Here is a 23,800-nt window from a genome sequence, read left to right as displayed (position 1 = left end):
TGTCCTGGATAACTTATGGAAGTGGTTGTTTGATATAAAATGACTTCTTGTGAAATACTGTAAAATGCTTATTGAAGGTCTAGGAGAATATAGCAGGTGGGGCTTGACTAAGAAGACGTCACGTTGCCTCCTTGCAGTGACGGAACCTTGCAGTTTACAGTGGGATTTCCTGTTTCCTTGCTTAATGCCTAGGAATCAGCAATTGCTTGTAATTCCATCTTTCATTGTGTCTGAAATGTGAAATTACCCATCTCTATTTCTCATTGCGCCAGAAAGGGGGCAGAAGAATTCCTGCATTACTGTTTGCAGAATTATAAGTCCAGCAAATTAGTCATGCTGAGAAACCATGTTAAAACTATAAGTCCAAAATTTGTAATGTAGTGTGTCTGAATTTTTATCAGTGTTGTGGACTTATAAATCAATGACTGTTTCATAACAGGAATACCCAGGCCTAAAACGAAAGTGTATGTTGACCAACTGCGGTTAATAATGTGGCCAAAATTTTATTTTCTGAAAAATTCTTTTCAATGATATTTCTTCTTTATAGGAAAAATTATTGTGAATAATCACTTAAAAAGTATGAAGGATGTTACTAAAACTTGAGAATATATTAGGTCTGGCCTTATATTTTAATTAGGTTAATACTCCTTATTAATCAACTTTATACGGGCACTTGGGAGCAGTTTTAGAGTGTCCATTCTCTTTACAGCATGAGTAACATCTGGTAAATTTCATAATGTAAAAATGTTCTTTGGAAAATGAGCCATACTAATTTCTCCTTTCTCTTTGTCTGTCTAGTGAGAACTCAACAGAGGCTATAGGAGTAGATTCTAACAATCAGTCGAAGTCCCCACTGGAGAAGTTTATGGTCAAACTGTGCACTCATCATCAGAAGCAGTTCATCCGTGTCCTGAACGATCTGTACACTGAATCCCAGCCGGGCACCGAGGACCTGCGACCTGATTCTGGAGCAATGGATGCATCCACTTGCAATGCTGGCTGTGCCCAGCTAGGCCCCAAACATCAGGAAAAGGATGCTGCATGTCTCGGTATGAAGTCTCCTACTCCTGTAGACTTGTTTGTAGACTCATCAGGCTCGCACAGCCCTCCACACTTGACAGAACAGGCCCTGAAGGAGCCTCCTCCTGAGACAAACTCTGTAGATGGAAGAGAGAATGCCTTGACTATTATCCAGAAAGATTCCTCTGAACTTCCAACCACTAAACCTAATTCTGGTAGTTCAACAGATACTTCCATGCTGGGATACCTCACCGCATCTAATTCTTCCTCATTAAGCTTCCACCACATCTCTAAGAGCTTGGAGGGGCAAACCACTGGACAGGAGCAAGACACAAATGTGAAAATATGTGAGGATGGGAAAGACCATATGCAGAGCTCAGCTTTAATAGAAAGTCTAATTGCAGTGAAAGCAGCATCTGAGAATAGTGAGGAGAGCAACAGCTGTATTGTTTCTCAAAGAAATTCACTCAGAGCTTTATCAGAAGAAGCTTGGGACTCAGGGTTTACGGGAAATTCACCTAGAACTGCTGACAAAGAGAATGCTGTACTGTGTAGCTCAAAAACACCTTTGCGCCAGGAGTTCGAGTCCAGTGAACAGGACGCAAGGCCAAAGCAAGAGAACCATCTGCACTCACTAGGAAGAAATAGGGTCAGTTACCATTTACATCCCAGTGACAAGGGTCAGTTTGATCATTCCAAAGATGGTTGGTTAGCCCCCAGCCCCATGCCAGCTGTGCACAAAGCATCTAATGGACATTCACGAACCAAGATGATATCAACCTCCATTAAGACAGCTCGGAAAAGTAAAAGGGCATCAGGGCTGAGGATAAATGATTATGATAACCAGTGTGATGTCGTTTATATCAGTCAGCCGATAACAGAATGCCACTTTGAGAATCAAAGATCAATATTATCTTCTCGGAAAACAGCCAGGAAGAGTACTCGAGGATACTTTTTCAATGGTGATTGTTGTGAGCTGCCAACTGTTCGCACACTGGCCAGAAATGTACACTCCCAAGAAAAAGCGAGCTGTTCAACAGTGGAGCCAGAGGCGGTGGTCACTCCCAAACAGACCCTTACCCTTTTGGCCCCAGGACCTGCAGTGGATGTGCAGCACCCCAGAGATGACGACCATGAAGAGCCTAGTAGAGAAATAACCTCCCCCAAGGAAGGAGAAAGAGAAGCTTCCTCTGAAAAGGAATCTCAAGAGCCTGAGGTTTGCCCCATGACAAATAAACCAAATCCGAGCAGCTCTCCTAGGTCAGAGGAAACGACAGCCTCCAGCCTGGTGTCGCCTCTCCCTGTTCACCTTCCCAAAGAGGACACGCCAGAAGGCAGCTCCATGGTCTCAACTCCCACAGCAAGTGGGATGGCTTCCCCTGACCAAGACCAACAACCAGTCGAACTGCTGGATATCAAGGAGGGGACTGTCACCCAAGACTGTCACCTGGTTTCCTCTACTGAGAGCATTTCTGAGGGAGGCAGTGAAGATGTTGTTTCTAGGCCTCATTCTTCTCCTGAAACAGTCAGTAGAGAGGAAGGTCCTCTGTGCTCAGAAAGTCAGAGTCCCCCCGTGGGCTTGGAGCCTCCCCTGAGCCTCAGAAAAGCTGAAGACAACCAAAGCATCAGTACTGAGGCTGAGACTGAAGACACTCAGGAGCTAGATACTGACCCACTCTTGAAGGAAAGCAGCACTTTTACTAATGAAAACCCCAGCAGAATTGAGGACAGTGAGGCAGCAGGTGGTACAGGAAAATCAGAGGGACAGGGCAGTGATGTAAAACATTCTTCAGAAAAAGATATGTGCGATCAAAACATTGATTTACCTGAAGAGAATGTGGACAAGAAGAAAAAAGGTAAAAAACTCCCTGAGGCCTCTGACAGGTGCTTAAGGAGTCAGCTTTCAGATCCCTCCTCTGCCGATAGGTGCCTAAGAAGTCAAAGTTCAGATTCTTCCTCTGCTTGTCCTGAGATCAAGGTTTCTAAAAATCCTGGTATGAAACGTTCTAAAAAAGAAGGGTATCCTGGTGAGACAGCATCTGAGGGCCTTCTGGCTGATGGTTTCCATACAAAAGGTCTGGAGGACACTGAAAACCCAGGTGTCGATGAAAATCCCTCTGAGAAAGATGCTGAGCAGGAGGCCGAAGGAGGTGGGATCATCACCAGGCAGACTTTTAAAAACATGGTGGCAAAGGAAGTCAAAGGGGAAGAAGGAGATATTTTCCCCAGCAGTGATCCCGTAACCACAGTTGGCCAGCCCCTGCCTGGAGAGAGACTGGAAATCTATGTTCAGTCTAAGTTAGGTGAGAAAAATGCTCATGACCCCTCAGAAAGTATTCCTTGTACTTTCCCAGAGCAATCAAAAGAGATGCCAGAACCAGTTCCCACACAAGATCCAGAGGAGGTTGCGAATGAGCTCAGCACTGCAAACATCCAGCGTAAAGATGATGGTAGCGACCCGCCGTCCAGTGCACTTGGGTTGTCAAGTAGTGGAAGCGGTGATGCTGGTGGGCCCCCAAAATGTGTACCGAGGCTTACAAGACTGACCTCTTCAGCCTACAACCTAAGACATGCTCATTCTCTGGACTGCTCGGATACTGCAAAAGTGACTTCAGAAAAGGAAGCAGCACAAGGAAACCCAATGCCAAAGGAAAATGAAGCTTCGGAGAGTGGAGATCCCTTAGACGAGAATGATGTGGACACAGTGGTAGATGACCAGCCCAAGTTTGTGGAATGGTGTGCAGAGGAGGAGAACCAAGAGCTTATCGCCAACTTCAATGCCCAGTACATGAGAGTTCAGAAAGGCTGGATCCAGTTGGAGAAAGAAGCCCAGCCAACACCAAGATCAAGGAACAAGTCAGATAAACTGAAGGAGATTTGGAAAAGCAAGAAAAGGTCACGGAAATGTAGGGGTTCGTTGGAGGTTCAAAAGTTTTCTCCAGTTCAGATGCTGTTTATGACAAATTTTAAATTATCTAATGTTTGCAAATGGTTCTTAGAGACAACTGAAACCCGGTCTCTGGTGATTGTGAAGAAGCTCAATACTCGTCTTCCGGGAGACATCCCCCCTGTCAAGCATCCTCTTCAGAAGTACTCTTCTGCCAGCCTGTACCCCAGTTCACTACAGGCTGAACGCTTGAAAAAACACTTGAAGAAATTTCCTGGAGCTACTCCTGCTAGGAACAATTGGAAAACACAGAAGCTCTGGGCCAAATTTCGAGAGAATCCTGACCAGGTGGAGCCAGAGGATGGCAGTGATATCAGCCTCAGTCCCAATTCTGAAGACAGCGTAGAGGAAGTCAAGGAAGGCCGAAATAGCCATCCTCCCACAAACTCACCTACCCCAGCCAGTACCCGGATCCTTAGAAAATATTCCAATATTCGAGGAAAGCTCAGAGCCCAGCAATGTTTGATCAAGAACGAGAAAATGGAAAGCCCGTTTGGGCAGGCTGTGGAAAGTAAACAGAGTTGTAAGAGTGTATGCATCAACCCTCTGATGTCCCCCAAGCTTGCCCTGCAAGTGGATGCAGATGGGTTTCCTGTTAAGCCCAAGAGTACTGACGGAATGAAGGGAAGGAAAGGGAAGCAAATGTCTGAAATCTTGCCGAAAGCAGAAGTGCAGAATAAACGCAAGAGGACAGAAAGCAGCAGCACTCAGGACAGGAAGGACAAGGGACCTGTGGTGAAAGCCAGCAGAGACAAGCATCCCGATGGATCCACCAAAACCCCTGCTGCCAAGAAGCCAGCTGCAAGGGACAGAATCAGCCAACTGCCCAAAAAGACATCCTTAAAAGAGAATAAAGTGAAGATCCCTAAAAAGTCTCCTGGGAAGAACTGCCCTCCCTCTAGGAGGGAAAAAGAGAATACGAACAAAAGACCCACACAGCCCGCTGCCTCGGAGACCGGGTCGAAACCTGCAAAGCAAAAGGGGGCAGGTGAATCCTCTTCAAGGCCACAGAAAGCCACCAACAGGAAGCAGAGCAGTGGAAAGACTCGGGCCAGACCCTTGACGAAAACCCCGGAGAGCAGTGCCGCGCAGAGAAAGCGAAAGCTGAAGGCAAAGCTGGACTCTTCTCACAGCAAACGGAGACGGCTGGATGCAAAGTGATCGGAGGGTGGCAGCCGCGAGTTAAACTGTCCTGCAGAAGTAACCCTTCATTTTGCATTAACTGAATCTGCTTTTATAAGCTTATCCAGCCTTTCAAATCGGCAGTTAGTGGAGAACACCACAATTGAAGATGTCAGAAAGTGCATCTCAGATGGAGAAGGGAACTTGCAGAGTCTTTCTCTGAGGCTGAGTAAGGGAAGTTATATATTATATTCTGGTTGTTCCTTGGGTTTTAAACTTGGAACCAAGCAGTTTTAGTTTTTAAAAGTACAGTGCCTTATTTATCCTTTCGTTTTTAAATTTACAAAAGCTAAAAAGCTGATCTATGTGATTAAAGGCTTGTATTTTATACTTGATGCACAAGCACTTGTACTGTAGCCGAGAAGACCACCATCATGCACATAAACGTAGCTTCTGAGCAGCTGCCCTGCAGTGTCTGCACATGCACAGATGCTCCTGTTTGCAAACCCGAGCAGTGAACTTCCCTCTCTGTCTTGTTTGTTTGTTTAAATGATATTCGAAAGCTAAACCAAATCATTTTTATGGTATGTGGAGATTGCAGAGGGAATTTATAATTACTATGAAAGGTGAATATTTCTGTTACCCCTTTTTTAAAAATCATATTCATTATCGGTCACTCCTCCCACTTTTGACCTTTTGTCTTTTAAAAAATGTGTTCTAAATTATGTGCCCATGGGACAAAAGATGTGTCACAAGGTGTTAATATTGGGTTATGACTTCTAAAAATTATTTACATCCCCCAGGTGATTTGTATTACTGATTCTTACCATCCTTTTCATTTTGGGCCTTGCACACTTGCTGGAAACCTAACAAGGTTTTCACCTGACTTTGGGGGAAAAAATGTAGGTTTTTTTTTTTTTCCATCTTGTAACTGTAACTTGACAATTAGGATGAGAGTGACTTCTAATATTCTTTCTTACCCTGAATACTTCCACATTCAAAGAAAGCCGAGTTGTTATTTCCATAATAGAAAAGTTTAAGAGTTTGTGTGTGCATGTGCATTTGGGTGCGTTTGCCTGTGGTTATTAGCCACAGACGTCTCCCAGCCCCAGTTCTACAGTAAAATTCTTTCTTCCCCATGCGGTGTGCTAGGGTGTTCGTGAGCTGGGTAATTAGCACAGGCCAGATGGTTTAAATGTGGCCCAGGGTCTCTGTGAGTATCTGTAAAACCAGTTTGGCACCAGACTCAGAAAGGTCTAAACAGCACAGAGTCATGTAAAGGTCAGAGCAACCTTGCAGTTGGAGAAAGCAGCTCTGGCATTCCTAGTGGGCCCACACCCTTCCTCCCACCTGGAGCTGATGTTCAGCTGGTGTGTCCCAATGGGAATGGACATGTTTAGAGTGCATGTCAGCATTCTGATTGATTAGCACCATACTGGTACTTAATGCTTGTAGTGTCACTCCTGCCTCTATCATGTCAGGCTCTGTTCCTTGGCTCAAAAGTCAGAGCCACAGTGTTTGTAACGAATGTTGTTTGCCTTTCCCGAGTGACGCCTGAGGTGGTTGCATTGGTTTTACCTTGGTGCCTATAGCATTGCTCGATTACAACACAGCGTGTACTCAACATTTCCATTGGGCCACTCTACGTAAAGGCTTGGTTGGTAGAGCTTCAACCAGCTTCTCTACTGTGCTCTGTCACAGAAGTAGGCTTGTATGGACAGGTGCTACTCTGTCCTTTTTACTTAAAAAGATTTCCATTTAGATTGTTCAGATCTGTTTAGGTAAACCCAGATGGACTTTTTTCATGCATAGTTCAGTCAAATCATGATAAAACAGGCCTTCTACCCATTCTGTTAAAGGTTTGCTGTATATAATGAGAACTTCTGCTGACTGGATAGGACTGGAGAGAAACGTTTGATTCATGGGAAATTGAGAATTGTGTTGAATTTCATAGACTATCTTCAGTGAAGCCTTGACTTTTTTCCCCCTATGTCTCCTCTATCCCATGAGTCACTTTTTTTTTCGTTTTAATATCTTTGACTTTGGCCATGCAAGAGCTACCTATATTAATGAAACTGCTGAATGTGTATGTTGGGCAGCCCTTTCTCAGCATTAAGTTGCACAGAAGCATTAGTATGTTTTGAATAGGTTCAGTTAATCTTTGAAAAGTGGTTTTAAAGTTTTTTAAAAATATTTTCATATAGTCGTCACTGGATCCTGTTTTTGTGGTGACTTAAGCAACTGAGGTTTGCCGATGTCGTGTGTGCTGACTCCTGTACATATGTCCAGGGCCCCTGAGCTGCGTGCAGACTGCCTTGTAGTGGTGCTTGGATTAGGTTAGCGAGAGGTGGGAGGCAGTGAGCGGGTGCAACCCTTCCAGTTCCAGGCTTCTAACTCATTCCATTACTTTTCTAAGTTCTTTTTCATTTAAAAAAGCTTACTTCAAGATAGTAGCCTTTTCTCCCATTTTAGGCAGCGTTTGAGAAAAGGTATCAATGTGTATGCATTTTTTTTATACACTGCAGTGGATCATCTTTAAAATCAACTTACATTTTATAGTAGTAGCAACACTTAAATAGACTGGGATTCTACATAATTAGAACACTTAAAAGTTTAGAAGTATTTTTATGTTTGTTGAATCTCATTTTTGCTGATTCAGTTAATTTTGCTAATAGAAGAAAACAAAAATGAACTTGAGGGCTGGCTCTGGAACGCCCTTTTACACTTACAGCCGATGCTGGCAAATGTGTCTCCTAGACACCTCCAAGCCAGACCTGCAAGTGACTCAAGTTTCCCCTTGTTTTCCCTGTCTTGCAAAGACCTCCTTTTTATAGCCATCTTCACAGTATGGCTGACCACCAGATGCAAAGGAAGTCTGTCCAGCGTTCCAGATTCCAAATCACAAAAGAATTCTGCTCCTGGGCCTATACTCAGCACAGGGACTGTCCCAGCACTGGAGCTGAAGTTGCTGACCAGAGGACACTGGTATGACTGCTGAGCTTCTGGGAGAGCTGCAGGGTGCCTGGGAAACAATCACTGAAGCTCTACCATAGCTCCCCAGAGCTGGGCCCTCCTCGGGAGACCCATCTTCTAACTCCCACTTTCTAGCCCCTAAGGCTCCCTGCGTTTGGGAGGACAACAGGGAGATCGCTCCCTAGTCAGGGCCCAAAGCCTCACCCATAGCACTCCCTCAGACCCCTAGCAAGCTGCAGCACAGCAGGGAGGCGCTGAACCTTTGTTCTGTTCTTAAGGCTTCTGCATGGGAATGTCCCTAGGTCTGTTAATCTGCAGTTGCTAGTCCCTTGCATCTGGTAGGTAGGCCAATTCTGTTGCATCTGAGTTTCATTAAAGATTTCTGTGCAAGCCTTATCTAAAAACGATAATCTTGGGCTGTGGGTTTCGCCCTTGCAGTATTATGGGTAAGAGAGGTGCAGGTTGCAGGCTTCACAGATGCGGTGCTCCTGCCGGGCTCCTCTGTGCATTTCTCATTGTTCAGATAGGACATCCGTGAAACACATCACTTCGAGACAGTTGCTTTGAACTGAAGTTTGGTCTCTTTCCTGCCTTGTGGTGGATTTTGTACTGAGGGCTGCAGCTGTCACTTTCCTCTCTGGGCAGCGTCTTGCTGATTGAAGGACCTAAGAGCCAAGTAGGAAAGGACAGCATACAACACAATGCAGATGTCACCCTTAGCGATCTGGTGGCTTGTCACCGCACCTGGGACTGGATTGGAATTTCCTAAGGTGCTGGGCCCAGGAGCCACCCCTGTTCCTGTTGGTTTCCTGTCAGCCCACACAAGCTGTGTTTTTTGCAGATGCCCTATCAAGGGTCTGCAGAATATGGGCTGGTCGCTCTTTTGTAAATAAACGTTTACTGGAACACAGCCATGCCCGTTGGTTTATGTATTTTCCGTGGCTGCTTTCCGGCAGAGTGGAGTATCTAGAACAGAGACCATATGGCCTGCAAAGCCGGAAAGATTTACTGTCTGGACCTTTCAGAAAAAGTTTGTTGACCCTCCTTGTTTAAGAAAATAATCCTTTTTTGGGAACAAATTTTGCCTGATTTATCTTCTCCTTTCTTTTGCCTGCCCCCTCCCCTCCGTCCTCTTCTTTTTCCTCCTTATCTTCCCTCAGTTTTGTTCTTCCTTTTACATTTCTTTATTTCTCCTTGCTACAGAAGGTATATCGTTATAGCACATTGAATACCGTCTCCTGACACTTGAGCTGCTGTAGCCTCACATCTTCCGTCTTCGAGCCTCCATCACTGGCCACAGTGAGGCCGCTGTTAGCCTCTAGAGTCAGGCCCCACAGGCAAAGAGGGCTTCGGAGTTCTCAGTGCGGCCCGGGCCTCTCATTTCACTCTGTCCTTACCTTAGACCTGACACTGGCTTCACATCTTGTGTGTTACTGAGGCAAGCCAAGATTTATTTATTTTTTTCAAAATTAGGTGAGAATACTTTAGTTGGAGGTTCCGTTTTCTGAGCTGCATGTTTAGATACGGAAAAAGCCTTTTCACAGAAGAAAAACAAAGTCCAGTCACTGACCCACAGTATTTATTATGTAATGTTTTTGGCCAGCTTCTAGGAAAATAAAAATGTATCAGTACTGATATTTTTTCAGTCACATACTCTCCTTTCAAAATAACGTTATTAGAGGTAAGCCAAAAATAAAAAACAAGGGCTTGCTTTGAACATGCGTTTAGAAAAGAATAGAAAATTGGAGCATCTTAGGACCTAAGTGTGACTGAGAAGGTGTAGATTGTATCTTTGGATCAAATCCAGTCAGCCTCCAAGCTGTTGGTCTTCCCTCTCCCCCACAACGCAAGGATAAGCTTCTATACTGTTCTACAAATGAAGTTGAATGTCGTGTCAGTGAAAAAATTTCTGTCAGTGGCCCCAGAACAGTGATTGTTTCAATTGTTTTGAAAAAGATAATTATTATTTTGACTTCTCAGCTATTAATTTTTGTCTTCGTATGGCTTGATGTCCACTGAAATACTGGAAATTTTTTCTACAAGTATGAAATCATGTCTCTGTATATCACATTGGCAAGGCAGTCCTCACATCCCAGCAGTAAGTATTCTTCCCCCGGCTTGCTCCCAAGTCCTTTTTCAGGGAAAAAATGAAAAGAAAAAGATTATTGTATTTAAAACAAGCAAAGTTGTAGCAAGCCTTTTGAGGCAACCTTCAGTACAGTTCATCCCTTGAAATGTCAGAACAAACTGCTTGTTCAACAGTCGACGTATTAGAAGACTTGAAGGTCTGTCCTCTCTCCTTTAAAGTTATTAAGTCATACTCAGGCAGAAACCCAGAGCTCTCTGATGCTGCTTCTGACTTAGGGCTTTGCCATGTCGTGCTGGAGGACCCAGAGGACCACCTGGGCCACTTCTGCGGAGGGTATGCTTGCTCATGCTTTTGTTCTTGGAATTGAGCCAGTGCGGCCACTTGCTTCCGTTAGCTCCTGTCTGTCTGATCGTCCCTTTCCCAGAGCGCTGGTGGTGTACGCTCAGTGCTCAGGAGACATCCTTTGCTTCGGTGTTCAGAGGGGCGATTGTGTAGTTACGTCTGCCTGGCAAGCACAGTGATGCACAGAGCCTCTCTCCCCTGCCTGGACCGTCCACGTCACACAAGGTGCTCAGCAGTAGGCAAGGTACGTAAACGTACAGATTGCCCATAAACAACAACAACAGCAGCAGCAAAAAACAGGTGCTTGTGCTTTTATAATATGCCAGAGGTTGGAGGGATGCATTTTACTTTTTTTTTTTATGATTATATTAAAAAAAAAAAGTAACAGAGACCATATGTAGCTGACAGAGCGTAAAATACAAAATATCCACCACCTGGCTATTTACAGAAAAGATTTACTGACCCTTGTAGTAGGTCATTCAAGGTCAGTTATGCAGACAGTTAGGGACAAACATTTTTCCTATAATCAAGCCTTGCACCATTTCTGCCCTTTTAGATTTGAGGATGTCTTGCCTGTTCGTCTCGGCACACAGCTGTTGTTGCACCTTATTTCTGAGTAATGCTTGTGCACTAAAGAAAAAGAAAATACCCCCCTTCGTTGATTGAATATTTGTTGAATCCTGATCTTATCTACTAGGATAAGTAGTTAAAACTAGAAGTACAAAGTCTTTTAAGTCTTCCTTTATGGCAAACAGATTTAGTAATGGGCCTAAAGCCAAGACAGCGCCTCTCCTGGCCAGCCCAGGTGGGTTCCTTTTACCCTCTAGAGCCGTCCTTTTCTTTTTCATGTACAGCATATTTGCAAGCTCACTCCCCAAGCTTTGGTCACTACTTGTGAACATAAATGGCTGGCCTGTGCCTGTTTGAACCTCGAATCCAGCCTAGCCATTCTCAGCTCTTCTAAAAACACCAGCCTGTTGATGGCACCTCGTTGGCACACCAGCTCTAGACTGAAGAAGCCTGGCTCACCTCGTTCAGAGGAGCCATCCTTGACACCCTGCTTCTTCCCTCTTCTGCTTAGGCCACTCTGCCCCCTTCCGGGAGCTGTCTTCTCGGGGACGGTCTCCCATCTCCCGAGCACGTTACTGAGCAGAGACGTGTCATACTAGAAGCTACTTTCTCTCCATAACTCTTTATTTTCCTTCTAGAATTTAGCCATTGAGTCCAGATGCTCTAAAGTTTATCAACTTTTTCAGCCCACTTGTTTTCTATAACCTGCACCTCTGCTGCCTTGCAGCCGAAGCTGTAATATTTGGGAGGTAGTTTGTGGGAAAGACGCTATACAAACAAGAGCTGCATAATTTTGTATATTTATACCACAGATAGGGATTTGTTTTAGAGCCGCTGTAGCTTAAGGGTATTTGTTTCCCCAGTGTTCTAGGAGACTGTGTTATTGACTCTGGTTTCAAATACATTATATAATACATAGTTATACACACCACTGTGGAATTTATTTCACTGTGTAAATACTGATATTTTCCTGTTCAAAAGCTTCTATAGAAAGTATTTATTTTAACAACAAAAAATTAACTGTCAAAAGGGCTTTCCAAAAAAGTGTTCTTTCTAGACACCCATCCTTCCCAATTACCATGCTCATCCATTGAACTCCCAAACAACATCGTGAAGGCAGAGGGTGCAGCCTTGAAACCCTCACTAGTTCGGGCATATGCAATGTGGATTGGGAACCCGAGTGCTTCTCCCCACTGTCATCCCATCCCAGAACAAAGTGGGTCTCCCACCACTGTTATGGCTGTGCCAGGCATGGCATCAGGGCTTGCCTGAAGCAGCCCACGTTTCGCATACACAGTTGATACCTTCTGACTGTCCAACAGCCTGTGCAGGGAAATGAGCCTTAGTTGTAACCCCAAGGAAATCCAAGCCCATACCTGTGGGATATGGAGAAACCACTGGTTGCCTAAAGAAAGCATTAAGATATATTGTAGTCTTTCTCATGTTTGTGAAGGACACACACCTGTTCACATTCATTAACCATGGGAGATTAGTGTTTCCTTCTGCACCTTGATAGTACTCATGAGCACCTCAGCTCTCCTCCTCCGCCCCTCTTTTCCCTGTCTCAGCAAGCATCTGTGCAGATGTGGGCCAGTCCCACCTGTAACCCATGGTTACAGAACGGAACCATCTGTTCTAAGATGTGTGCAGCTTTTCTTCTCAGGAGTTTTGGTCTGCAATTCAGAGCACCCCTAGATGTCATGGAACTGATGGCTTTATGATCACGTTCCTCTTCCCTGTGCCCCATTCCTGGGCACCTCTGTCTGAGTCATGATTCTCATTCCGCCCAGCTGGCTGGACTGGGAACTGCAGCTTCAGGACTGCAGAGCGCCTGGGACTGGACGCACATGGAGTTTTGTCCTCCATAAATTTTGAACCATAATTTGCATATTTTCTTATGGCCTCCCTTTGTCTTTTCTAACAAATGAGGACACTTGAACAGTAATGCTGGAGAATGTTTTTTTCTAAGATACTATTTGTAAGCAAATCTGATTTTAAGATGAAATGTGAATGGGTAACTAGGTGCCAGGGAATTTAGCACTGAACTAGACAGTCAACACTTTTTTAACCTTTGCAGGAGGAAATAGATTTTGCTCTCATCTAATGTTCACAAGAAGTAATGTTGTAAATAGTTTTTTTAAATATTTATTACGTGTGCTGTATACCGATTCATGTTCTGAGCGGTGTTGGTCTGCAGTGTAGTATCGTGGAAGGGTATATTTTGAGCAATGGACTTACTTTCATAACACAGTTCACACATGGAGAAAGAACAGAAACCAGCAGGTTGAGAGCTGTGTGGGGCATTTGATCTGTAATGCTACATCAATCCAAGCTTTAACTGCCCCCTCTTCTCATCTGGTTATGTTAAATATATTATATATATATACACACACATGTATGTATGATAAACTGGTCGGTTCCCGGATCTGCAGAGCAGATTTCCAGGTGTTCTTTCTGATGTGTTACGTATAAGCAATAGGATCCCAGGAAATAACATTTGTTCTGGGCTCTGCGTTGGCCCTTGTCTCAGAGGATAGGGTGGGGGTAGAACAGCTCTTGCTAAGACCTCTTGCCTTTGCCGGAGAGGTGGCTGTACTTGAATTTTTGCTTCTGTTTGTCCACACGCTTCTTCATGTCATACAACTCTAGCAATGGATGAGAAGTCTGCCAGCACCAGACACATCAAAAATCGGGCATGGAGATTGAAAAATCATCATTTTTCCATGAATTTGTAGGGCTTCCTAAATCTAGTGGAGGCAAAGCTCGTTTGGCTGTAAACATAAGAATTTTTTATATTAGAAATTTAATTGCCAGCTAAAAGTCCTTTGAGTCTATCTGCCCTGCGTTTGAAAGCTAAGCCCATTTCCTGTGATCCCCCTCTGTGCCTGGGTTTGAAATGTCTGGGGTAAAACCCGTTAGATCCGAGCGAGGCAGGCAGTCCCTCTTCCACGGCTCCCAGCGTGTCCAGTTCCACAGCTTTCTAAGCTGTTTAGCAGCCTCTCCTGTGACCGTCCTAAACTTTATGAAAAATACCCCACACCCAAATAACCATGAATAGAATAATGTAGTTTTTTAGGCTTTTGGAATATGTCTTCTCTTTTGTATTTATGATAGTGTTTAGAATTTTTCACTAGTGTTTTTTAGATTGAAGTGGGTGCGTTAGGATAAGACTTTCCATTGCTGAGCCTAAAAGCAAGCAAGAGGAAAGAAACTGACCTATATTGTGTCATTGGGAAGGTGACTACTTGTGGTGGTGGGAGGGCGGGGAGGGGGCGTTGTAGATTATGTGGGAGTAAAATAGAACTCTGGCCTGAGGCTCCCCAAGTGTTATTACCTTGTAATAAATAATCCCCTTATTAGCCTCACTTAATCTCAATAGAAGCCTGCTGTTTACCCTCAGGGAACAAGTAGTTTTCAAAATTGAGCTCCTCCAAGGTCACTGGCCAGCGCCTGTGTGCAGGCGTTGGTCGTCTTTGTGAACTCATGGCATTATTTTCCCATATGCATTATGATACTAAGAAATTCAACCCCAACCTGTATGAAAAGCACAGCCCAGGGTCCTACTTTAGGCTAGAGTTAATGCCTTTCGGGGGCCAGGGGGGCATAGGAGGCCCATGCAATTTAACTGAAGCTCAGGTGCCGTGTTGGGTTTTTCTTCTTTTTTGGCCACGACCCTTCAGAATGAGATTAGGGCAGGGGCTGCTGATCCGGCTGGATCCAGGGAGCTCTAAGATGAATCTCTACCGTTCCTTTAAGGTCTTTCTGGTTCCTCCCGGTGTTGTCGTTGCCGAGGTCAATCTTGTAGTTGTTCAGATGTGCTCCTTTTTGCTGTCTTGTGAGTCTTAGCCAGTGATCCAGATGCCCAAGGAGAGAGTCCCCGGAGGGCCTCGCCCCTTCCCGGTACCAAGTGTGTGCTCCTAACCTGTGCAAAGGTGGTCTTTCCAAAAGCAGTGAGTTGAGAAATTCTGCAAATGGTAATCTGGGTGATCGGCGTGTATTTCTTGGGCCTGGATTTCCATTATGTTAGTGAGTGTAGGAAGATACTGTGTCTTTAATGGATGAAAATTCAATGTATGCTGTGAATTTGTTGGTTTGAAACATTGAAAAATTTTCATTAGACAATGTTTACATACCTCACCTGAAGAACCTTTGAGAGTGTATATATGAAATTTAAAAATATATTAAGTTGCTTTAAAACAATATGTATAGCTATAAAAGTTGGAGTTATTTTAACTTTGAATATGTACCAAGTCTCTTAAATATTGAAATCTGTGGACTTTTTGTGCTTCTGTGTTTTACTTTCCTGTTAGGCCATGTAGGAAGCTGTGTTCTTGTTATTGGTGAAGGGCCCTCACTGAGATCCAAGCTTGGAAGGATTTCCTTTGTTGTTCCAGATTTTCTTGTTTGGTTTGAGGGATGGGGTATGGAGCTAGAGGATGTGTGGGAGGGATTTCTCTAACATTGACATCTATTCCATGAGCTTTTTCTAGGCGCTTATTTTATTGCAGCGTATTAAACTTCTTTGATATTAAAGTGTGTTTGTGTAGTTACTGAAGAGGGAACAGAATGCATGGAAGCCCAGTATTCCACTTGTAGCCTCTGGCAAAGTTAAGAAGTTGCCAGAAGGAACCCAAAAGCAATATACTTCTTCATACTTCTGCCTCAGCCACGGTGTTGGGACTTAAAGGAACATTGTGTGGTAGATCTGTGGTTATTTTGTGAGGTATGCCTAACTTCAGGGGCAAGAAAACACTGTGGGTGAATCCTTGGGAGTTCCACCTCGGAGTTGGAAAGGTGCCAGTGCTTCATCCCGAGGGGCAGAGAGCAGCTGAACCAGGTAAGCCATTGTTAAATTCAGGGGCGATGTGCACAGCCACCAAGGAGGGCTGCCCCCCCCCCTTCCCCGTAGCCCATGTTGGGGCCTGGCAGAATGCTGGCAGGAAATTCTTAACATGTCCTAGCCTCGTGACCTGTTCTGCATTCTTTCAGTTCTGCTTGAGAGGGGTCAGTGTAAGCGTCCAGTGGGCCAGTGAGTCCTGTGGAATCAGCCATGATTTCATTAATAAATTATATGACAGTGGCCACCGACATGCAGAACTATAGCCAGTAAAAATAACCCTGCTGCTGACAGTCGGGCTGCCTCTCTTAATCGGGTCAGGAGAATCATCCTGTTCCACATTAGGACTTTTCGTTGTTAAAAGAGACTTCTTTTCCTCCCATATTGATCCTAGGGTACAATAACTAGAATGTATCTAAGAGGTGCGGACTGACTGGCTTGGTGTGAGGGGCCATCTCGAAAATTAACGCTGGAGAGTGCAAGGCCCCGGGACGATAGAGATGCGTTAGCACTGATCTCAGGAAAACTTGGCAACTTTAGTTGGAAGCCTGGTCATTTTTTTTTTTAAAGATTTTATTTATTTATTTGACAGAGACAGCCAGCGAGAGAGGGAACACAGCAGGGGGAGTGGGAGAGGAAGAAGCACGCTCCTAGCGGAGGAGCCTGATGTGGGGCTCGATCCCAGGACTCTGGGATCACGCCCTGAGCTGAAGGCAGAAGCCTGGTCATTCTTTCTGTTGCTTCCACTCCCCAGCCAAGCCCTGCTATGTCCATTTCCTTGGCTGGGGATTTCCTTTGAACTGTTAAATTTGCCACTTACTTCACTGTAATTCAGATGTTGTAAACTGGTAGCTCACAGATGTGTTTTATTTAGCCTAGTGTTTAAAAAATTATACACAAACTATGAGTGTTGACATGAAATTTGGTTTCTGGCTTCTCTTTTAAAAAATGACAAGATCTGATAAAGTTAGTGCGTGGTAAGAATCTGCTGGAGCTCAATAGATTGGAAAATGTGCCTTTAAGGTCACCATGGTCCTTTTCGGCTACCATTTGTCCCTTTTTTCTTTAACAATGGGGAAATAGGTTTCTTACTTGCTGCATTATCAGCAGTGGTGATACAAATAGAGGCCAGAAGGGCATGTGCCCACTGGACTTATTTAGATAACCTACTGTCCAGACACTTGAGCTTACAACCCTATTTTAACCCATTTTCTCTCCTATACCCAGTTCATTACATTTCCTCCCAAACCCCTAATTGCTTTGCAGGTACTGCAGTTACCATCACTGCCCACTTTTAAGGTGACCACGTCTGTTAAGGTGACTTGGGCAGCCATCATCATGATCTAGTGGGAAATCAGTCTGTAGCCATGGCATCAGAGCCGGGGGCCAGCTGGGTCCCCTTGCTGGTAGGGGCCTTGCCCAGCCTGACTGCCAGGGCTGGGCCTCACCTAGATGCTCAGGTCATGCATTCTACAGAACTCCTAGGAGCAGTTTTCAGTCTGAAATCATGGCAGAACTACATAGAAGTATGTTTGCCTTCTTTCTCCACTGATCCCTATGAACCACTGGTTCCTGGTGACAGGTTAACCTTACAGGGCAGTTCGAGAAGCCACATCGCTTTCTAATCTGTTGCCCTGATGAACGGAAACCTTCAGAGCCAGCTTGAATGTGGATGGGGCTCAGTTCACACACACACAGTTCGGGTGTGGCTGCAGACACTGGAAGGGAAACGAGCCGAGCAGCCCCTCCAGATCTCTGTGTGTGCTGTGCCATGCCAGGATGGGCCCGCCCTGACATCCCCGGGGAGCCATGACCAAGCCATGCCCAGACCTCGCCTTCCTCCCTCAGGAGGAACCCACCGCCTCTGCCACTTCAGGGAGACCAGAGAGTTCCGAGGGCAGATATCCTACATGTGCTGCATCTGAGAGCCATCCCTGGATTGTGGCCAGCGTATGGGCAGCTCAGAAACCCCCAAACCCTGGGAGGCGGCCATGTCAGCAGCCCTGGGCTCATCCTTGGTGCAGAAAAAGAGATCAACAAGGCAGAACCTGAGTGAATCAATGTCATGTTCACATGGAAGACAACAGACGATATCCAACACGTTCTAGAACAATTCTAGGGAAAGGACAGGGGTGGCTCCCTCACAGCCTGCTCTAAACCAGTCTCTCTAAAAGAGTGATCCTGACAAGACTACAGAAACCCCTAACACTGCATCTGAAAAACAAAACGAGACACCAGATATTGACTTTAACATATAAAAATACTATAACAAAATGAAATACAAATATATATTAGAATCTGTTAAGTATTCTATATAAAGAGATACTTTCATGGTTAGGCTAATAGCAGGCAAAAAGGAGACAAGTCCGGCCTTTTCCTGACACCTTCACAGGGCGCTGGGGCCGCTGGGGCCAGCAGTGGCGGCAGCAACCCCAGGACCTGCCCTGCTTGTGTCTCTTCAGTGCGTGGTTAAGAGCCAGTGGTGACATCAGCGCAAACGAAGGTCTTTACCGAAGGGGTGACAAGGTATGGAGGTGATCTGTCAGAGATGATTTCACCAGAGCCTTCTCCCGGGCCTCAGTGTGAACAGGCAAGAGGAGTGGTGACACAGCTCCTTACCCACGGGCAGGTCAGTGCTTACATTCAGGGGATGTTGACCCTGGGACACACAGCTCGGCCCCTAGCTGCCCTCACTCTTGTGGTGGATCCCAGTCTCCCGGCTTGACAGAGGGTGAGCGTGGGGCCAGGCGGGGATGTGGGTGTCGTGGAGGAGTGGGTGGGGGCTGTGGCCAGCTCACACAGGGCACTGCCTGCGAACAGACCCCCCCCCCCCCATACTCTGCCCTCCCGACCCCACAGCACTGGGAGTGTGGGACTCCTGGCAGCCATCACCCATCTGCAAGTGAAGAGGCTGCTGCCAGTCAGTGCCCGTCAGGCCCAGGGAGCCTCGTCGACTCCAGGGCAGTGGGGAGCAGTGATGGCCAAACGCAGGTGAGTGTCTCAGGGCCAGTGGTCCCAGAACACCTGTATTTCGTGTGAGGGGTGAGTCAGCTACGCTTGAGCTTTCCTCTATAGATCAGCACCTGCCTCGTGCAAGAGCTGCTCTCCTTAGTCCCCCAGTGGCCCAGAAACTGTAGGTAACGTAGGGATGCTGTGCAGCCCTCGGAGAAGCCTCTCAAGGCCCGGCTGCTGTCCATGGGGGGGAGGGGCACTGCAGCCTTGCTCAGGATTATAGTAGAGCCTGGTGCCTGGTGAAGAGCAGATCCAGCCATGAAAATACCTCTGCAGTTGGGCCGGGCAGGACCCCCTTCACATTACAGGGCTCCTGGGATTCAAACTCGCTGGCCGGAGTCCCAGTGTAGTGGAACATACCAGCCTTCCTCAGTTGTAAGGGGCTCCAGCCCTCTGCTGCTCAGCACCCAGAGCTCCCTCCCCCACCACCCGTGGTGGCTGAGGATACGGGAAGAGACCACCTCAGCCACACCACGGCATGCTCCCCAGCCGTGTCTTCTGGTTGTCGATGGAGGGGCCGGGAAAGGGACATGCTCACTCCCCTTGCCCACTGGGGTTCCCTGGGAGCACCCTCACTGGGCAGGAGAGTGTGACCTATCTTGTAGCCAGTTCACTACTTAAGCTCAAAGATACGCTTTTGTGTTTTCATTCTGCATGGAAAAGCATTTGTAGTCACGTGGCCACATATTCAGTGACTCTTCAAACACAGAGTCCTTCCTTGCAAATGCCTAGGGTGAGCCGCGCTGGCCTGGGCCAGCATCTGTGGTTGGAGCCCTCTGCTCATCTCTTCCCAGGCATCCTGGTTACTCCTGTGATGCTCTACGATGAGTCCGTATCGGTCCATGAGAGCGGCCTGGTACTGGCAGCCGGTAGGCACGTAAATCCTTGTTGATGTGATTAATGAAAATGGATCTTCTAGCTCCTCCAGCCTCCCTTCTAGAGCCATAGTGGGAGGGTCTACATTGCTTATACCTGTGTTCAAACCACCTCACCATTTGATAGCTGAGACTGAGGCCCATGGGGAGGAAGTTGGAGCAGAGGTTTCTTGGTGCCTGGACTGCTGCTCCCTACTGGTCTACACTGTGAGGGGATCTGAACCCAGTGTCCATGGGAGGAGAGACCTCCCTGGCTAAGCAGCCTAGCCCAAACCCCATTGACCCTGTCCCCCTGCCCGTAGCTTGCCAGCATCTTGCGACTGGCTAGGGGCTGGGCTAGCCCAGGACCAATACCCCTTTGGTGGTCAGTCTGGATGTAGCGGTTATTCAGCGGGAACCAAGAACCAACCTCCCCCGTCCTCTCCCCACCGTGCTCTCTGGTGGGATCGCCAGCCCAAACAGACCCAGTGGGCATTTCCTCCATCTGAGAGCCCCCTCCTTGAAGCTATAATGGTCAACCCATAACTTCAGGATTTGGAGGTCTGGTCCTAAGACCCAACTCCATCCCCAGCCTCACTCCCCAGGAGCAGTGGCTGCAGTGCTTCTCCGCCCAGGGCGCAAGGGTCAGTCCCTTCCTGGCCAGCAGGAGGGGCCCTTCCCCTCTGCAGCCTGGCCTACTGCTAGCAGATGCTGCAGCGGCAAACGCAGCAGAGAGCCAGGCTGGCTGCCCCCAGGGAGGCTTCGAGGCTCCCTGCAGCGGGCAAGGGGCTTCTGTGGCCACCATGGGCCACAGGTGAGAGGGAAGAGCTGGTTTGGGAAGGGGCCAGTCCCTTCTTCAGACCCAAGTAGTAGGCGAGCAGGGGGTGTCCCCATTCTGCACTTCTTGGCCTGACCTCAAGCACACAGTCATTCAACAAATATTTATTAAGCGCCTATTTGTGCAAGGCACTTCTGGAGAGGGCGGCCTGCAGCCCGGCCCGCTCCCCCGCCCCACCCCCAGCGCCGTCACTCCGGGAGGTCGGTCCCCCCCCACGCACCGGAGGGCCCAGCCGCCCAGGAGTCGCTGTGCTGGCCTGCACCCGAACCCGGCTGCAGGCCCCCCGGGCTCGGCTGCGGCCACGTCCCCTCGCCCGCCGCACCCTCCCCGTCCAGCCAGGCGCTACGCGCAGACGGCACAGCCACACTTGGTGGGCTTCTCCACCTCCTCGGCAAAAGAGGTCCCGTCGCTGCACTCAAAGGTGAACTTCCTCCGCTTCAACCGCAGGCCCTGGCAGCAGCCCTGACCTGGGCATGAGCCCCGGCACTCCACCCATGACAGCGGGCGCGTGGTCTGGCAGATGGCATAGCCCCTCTGGACCTGGTGAAAGTCCCGGACAGGGTCCCCCCGGCACTCGGACTCTGGATAGGACAGACACCAAGAGAAAGCCTCAGGGCACACCCGTGGGCCAGCCCTGGCCCAGGGGGGAGGCAGGAGGAGGAGGAGGAGGCAGCCTCCAAGGACCAAGTCCTCTAGGGCTCAGACTCCACCTCTGTCCCCACCAGGCATGCACATGCACGGACTTGCCCCTGGGCCCATAGTCCAGGGAGTAGGAAGGAAGAACTTTCTAGCTGCCAGGACCCTCCGGGACAGATTGGGCTGTCAGGTAAGTGGGCTCTGTGCAAGAGGAGGCTGGAGGCTGGGAAGGCAAGAACAATAGAGAAGGAATTTGTGCCAGGAGCAGGAGGGTCTGGGGGACCCTGAAGGTGCTTGAGTTCTGGACTTCTCCCTTTCCCTCTGCCCAGCCTCAGCAGTCTCTATGCCAGCAGAAGCATCTTGGTCACATGGGCCACGGAGGGCCTGGGAAAGAGTTCCCAACCCTCAGACTTCCTGCTGTGCTCCGGGCCCAAGGTAATGGGGCCAAGAGGTGGAGGCTGGGCAGGAGCTGTTACCCTGGGCAGTCCCTTCTGCAAGGACAGACCCCAGCCAGAGGGGGCACGTGCTTTGGGTAAGGGGGCTTCAGGGAAGCTGGGCCATTTGTCTGGTGGTGGGGCTCCAGAAGTACTACACGCCAACAGCAGTCCCAGGTACAGGAGAGGGGAGAGGGTACAGAGGGGTTGCCAGGCTTGGAGGAGGAAAAGTCAAGTCACTACTGCAAGTTGTGGAGAGGGCATGTCAGGAGGGGGGCCCCTGACCTTGCTCACACAGCTCGCCCGAAAAGCCAGGGTCACACACACAGTGTGCCCCCTTGGTGGCCAAGGCCTGGCAGTGGCCATGCAGGCACTGCAGGCCCCCACAGGGGTCCGCAGGTGCCCCAGCCTGGTTGCACAGAGCCCCCGAGTACCCATCCTGGCACTGGCAGCTGTAGGAAAGAGCGTCGAGGGGCACACACTTCCCGTGGACACACCTGGAGGGGACAGAGAAAAAGGACTGTGAGAATAGGCTGGAGCCAGACCAGCCCTAGGGTACCCCACAACCCCAGCCTTGGCGTCATGGGGTGTGATTCTGTGTCCTTAGCGACCTCTTCCTATTAATAAAAACTGAAAACTAGGAAAAAATAAAACCCTGTGTTGGGCCACGTGTTCCAGTTTGGGGGTTTGAAAATACAGTGCATGCAGAGGCCCTCACCTGGGGATAGGAGCTTGCAGGGAAGGGAAGGAAAGGGAACCTGCAGGTGGGGCAGCAGGGGGAGGGCTCCCTGAACCCAGCCCAGGCTCACTTGTGGCCATGGCAGGGGCCGTCTGCTGGTTGGTCACAGTGTAGGCCCCCCCAGCCGGCCTCGCAGTGGCACACAGGCCCCGGGGTGGCATTGGGCTGGCAGATGCCATGGAGGCAGTAGAGCTTCCGGCAGGGCTCACAGCCTGGCACCACGCCTGGCTTCATCCGCGTCTTGGTGAAGTCCTGCAGCTCGTTGTTGATATACAGGTTTCGGATGCAACCGTGGAAGCTGGTGCCATTGAGGATCTGCCACAGGCGGAAGGCAGCTGAGTTCACATCCACGGGCATCCCTGGGGTGGGTGGAGGGGGCAGAGCTGGGCCGAGTCCGGCTCAGACCAGGCCTGGCGCTCACCACTGAGGTCCGCTGGGCATCTGCCCTCGGCCTCTGTCTTTCTGTCTCTGCAACCCTGGGCCAAGGTCCTTTGCCACATTGGAGGGTCCGTACTTTCCCAGAAGAAAGAGAAAAGCTGCCCCCTCTCTGACCAGAGCCCGGGGGTGCCAGGCCTCGCAGCAGCCAGCTGACGAAGCAAGCCCTGGGTGCCTAAGGTCTGGCTGCCCTCACCCGAGGCCCCTTCCTGCCCTGTGGGACCAGCTCTTATCTCCTTACTCCAAAAGCAACGAAGGACCTGGGCCGAGAGCTTTGTCACCTGCTTTGTGGTCATCCCAGCAACCCTCTGAGGTCAGAGTGGCTAAACCCCATCGTGTACTCAGTGACTTGCCCAAAGTTGTATGACTAATAAACCGCAGAGCTGGGATTAGAACTCAGGGTTCTGTCCTTCGCAGCTGCCCAAAGTCTTGCCAGGGCCCTCCGCAGCACTGAGAAGGCCCCACTATTGCAGAAATCTAACTTGTCTGGACCTGGAAATGTTTGCAGGTGGTGGACAGGGTCATTTAGCCTGCAAAGCATGGAAAGCCAGCTGGGAGGTCCCCAGCTGATGCACAGACTCTGTGCCTGGGCCTCGGAGGGCTCTGAGACTGGGAATGGACCCTGAATGCTTGACAAGCCCCTCCTGGCCCAAAGCCAAGAGGAAAGGTGCCCACTTTGGAAGACAGCTGGGAAAGCTCCAGGCTCCCCTCAAGGCCAGGCCTCAGACCTAACCCAAGGTACTTATCCTTCTTGGTGAGCCTGGGCTCCAGTCTGGGAAGGACAATCCACCGGTGGCTTGGAATACCCCCGCAGTCCAGTGGCCTGGCCTCAACCTTCCCGGCAAGCCTTAGGCCAGAAAGCAACAGAGGCCCCACCTGGAATGGTTGTCCCCATCACCTGACCGGGAGGCCTGGGGAGGGCCAGCTGCAGCCTCTCCCTGGGCCAGGTCCT

General features: G+C 48.5%; 2 protein-coding genes across 8 annotated transcripts in view; one reads left to right on the top strand and one right to left on the bottom strand.

Moving 5' to 3' along the window:
- The window catches only part of LCOR (ligand dependent nuclear receptor corepressor), a 138,832-nt gene extending 123,236 nt beyond the window's left edge, over nucleotides 1–15,596 (top strand). For all 7 annotated transcript variants that reach the window (XM_026493773.4, XM_057308857.1, XM_057308860.1 and 4 more), the window contains one exon: nucleotides 799–15,596. In XM_026493773.4, the coding sequence (XP_026349558.2) occupies nucleotides 799–5,128 (4,330 nt within the window). In that variant the 3' untranslated portion in view covers nucleotides 5,129–15,596. The remainder of the gene's footprint in view (nucleotides 1–798) is intronic.
- Nucleotides 15,597–20,805: 5,209 nt separating this feature from the next.
- Nucleotides 20,806–23,800, bottom strand: part of SLIT1 (slit guidance ligand 1) — a 161,640-nt gene continuing 158,645 nt past the window's right edge. The window contains exons 35-37 of the mRNA XM_057308774.1: nucleotides 22,484–22,772; nucleotides 21,960–22,171; nucleotides 20,806–21,185 (exon numbers count right to left, since the gene is read on the bottom strand). Coding sequence (XP_057164757.1) covers nucleotides 20,947–21,185; nucleotides 21,960–22,171; nucleotides 22,484–22,772 — 740 coding nt within the window. The 3' untranslated portion in view covers nucleotides 20,806–20,946. The remainder of the gene's footprint in view (nucleotides 21,186–21,959; nucleotides 22,172–22,483; nucleotides 22,773–23,800) is intronic.

Source organism: Ursus arctos, unplaced genomic scaffold (assembly GCF_023065955.2).
Source record: "Ursus arctos isolate Adak ecotype North America unplaced genomic scaffold, UrsArc2.0 scaffold_7, whole genome shotgun sequence".
Lineage (NCBI taxonomy): Eukaryota > Metazoa > Chordata > Mammalia > Carnivora > Ursidae > Ursus > Ursus arctos.
This window is presented reverse-complemented; position numbering and strand designations above follow the sequence as displayed.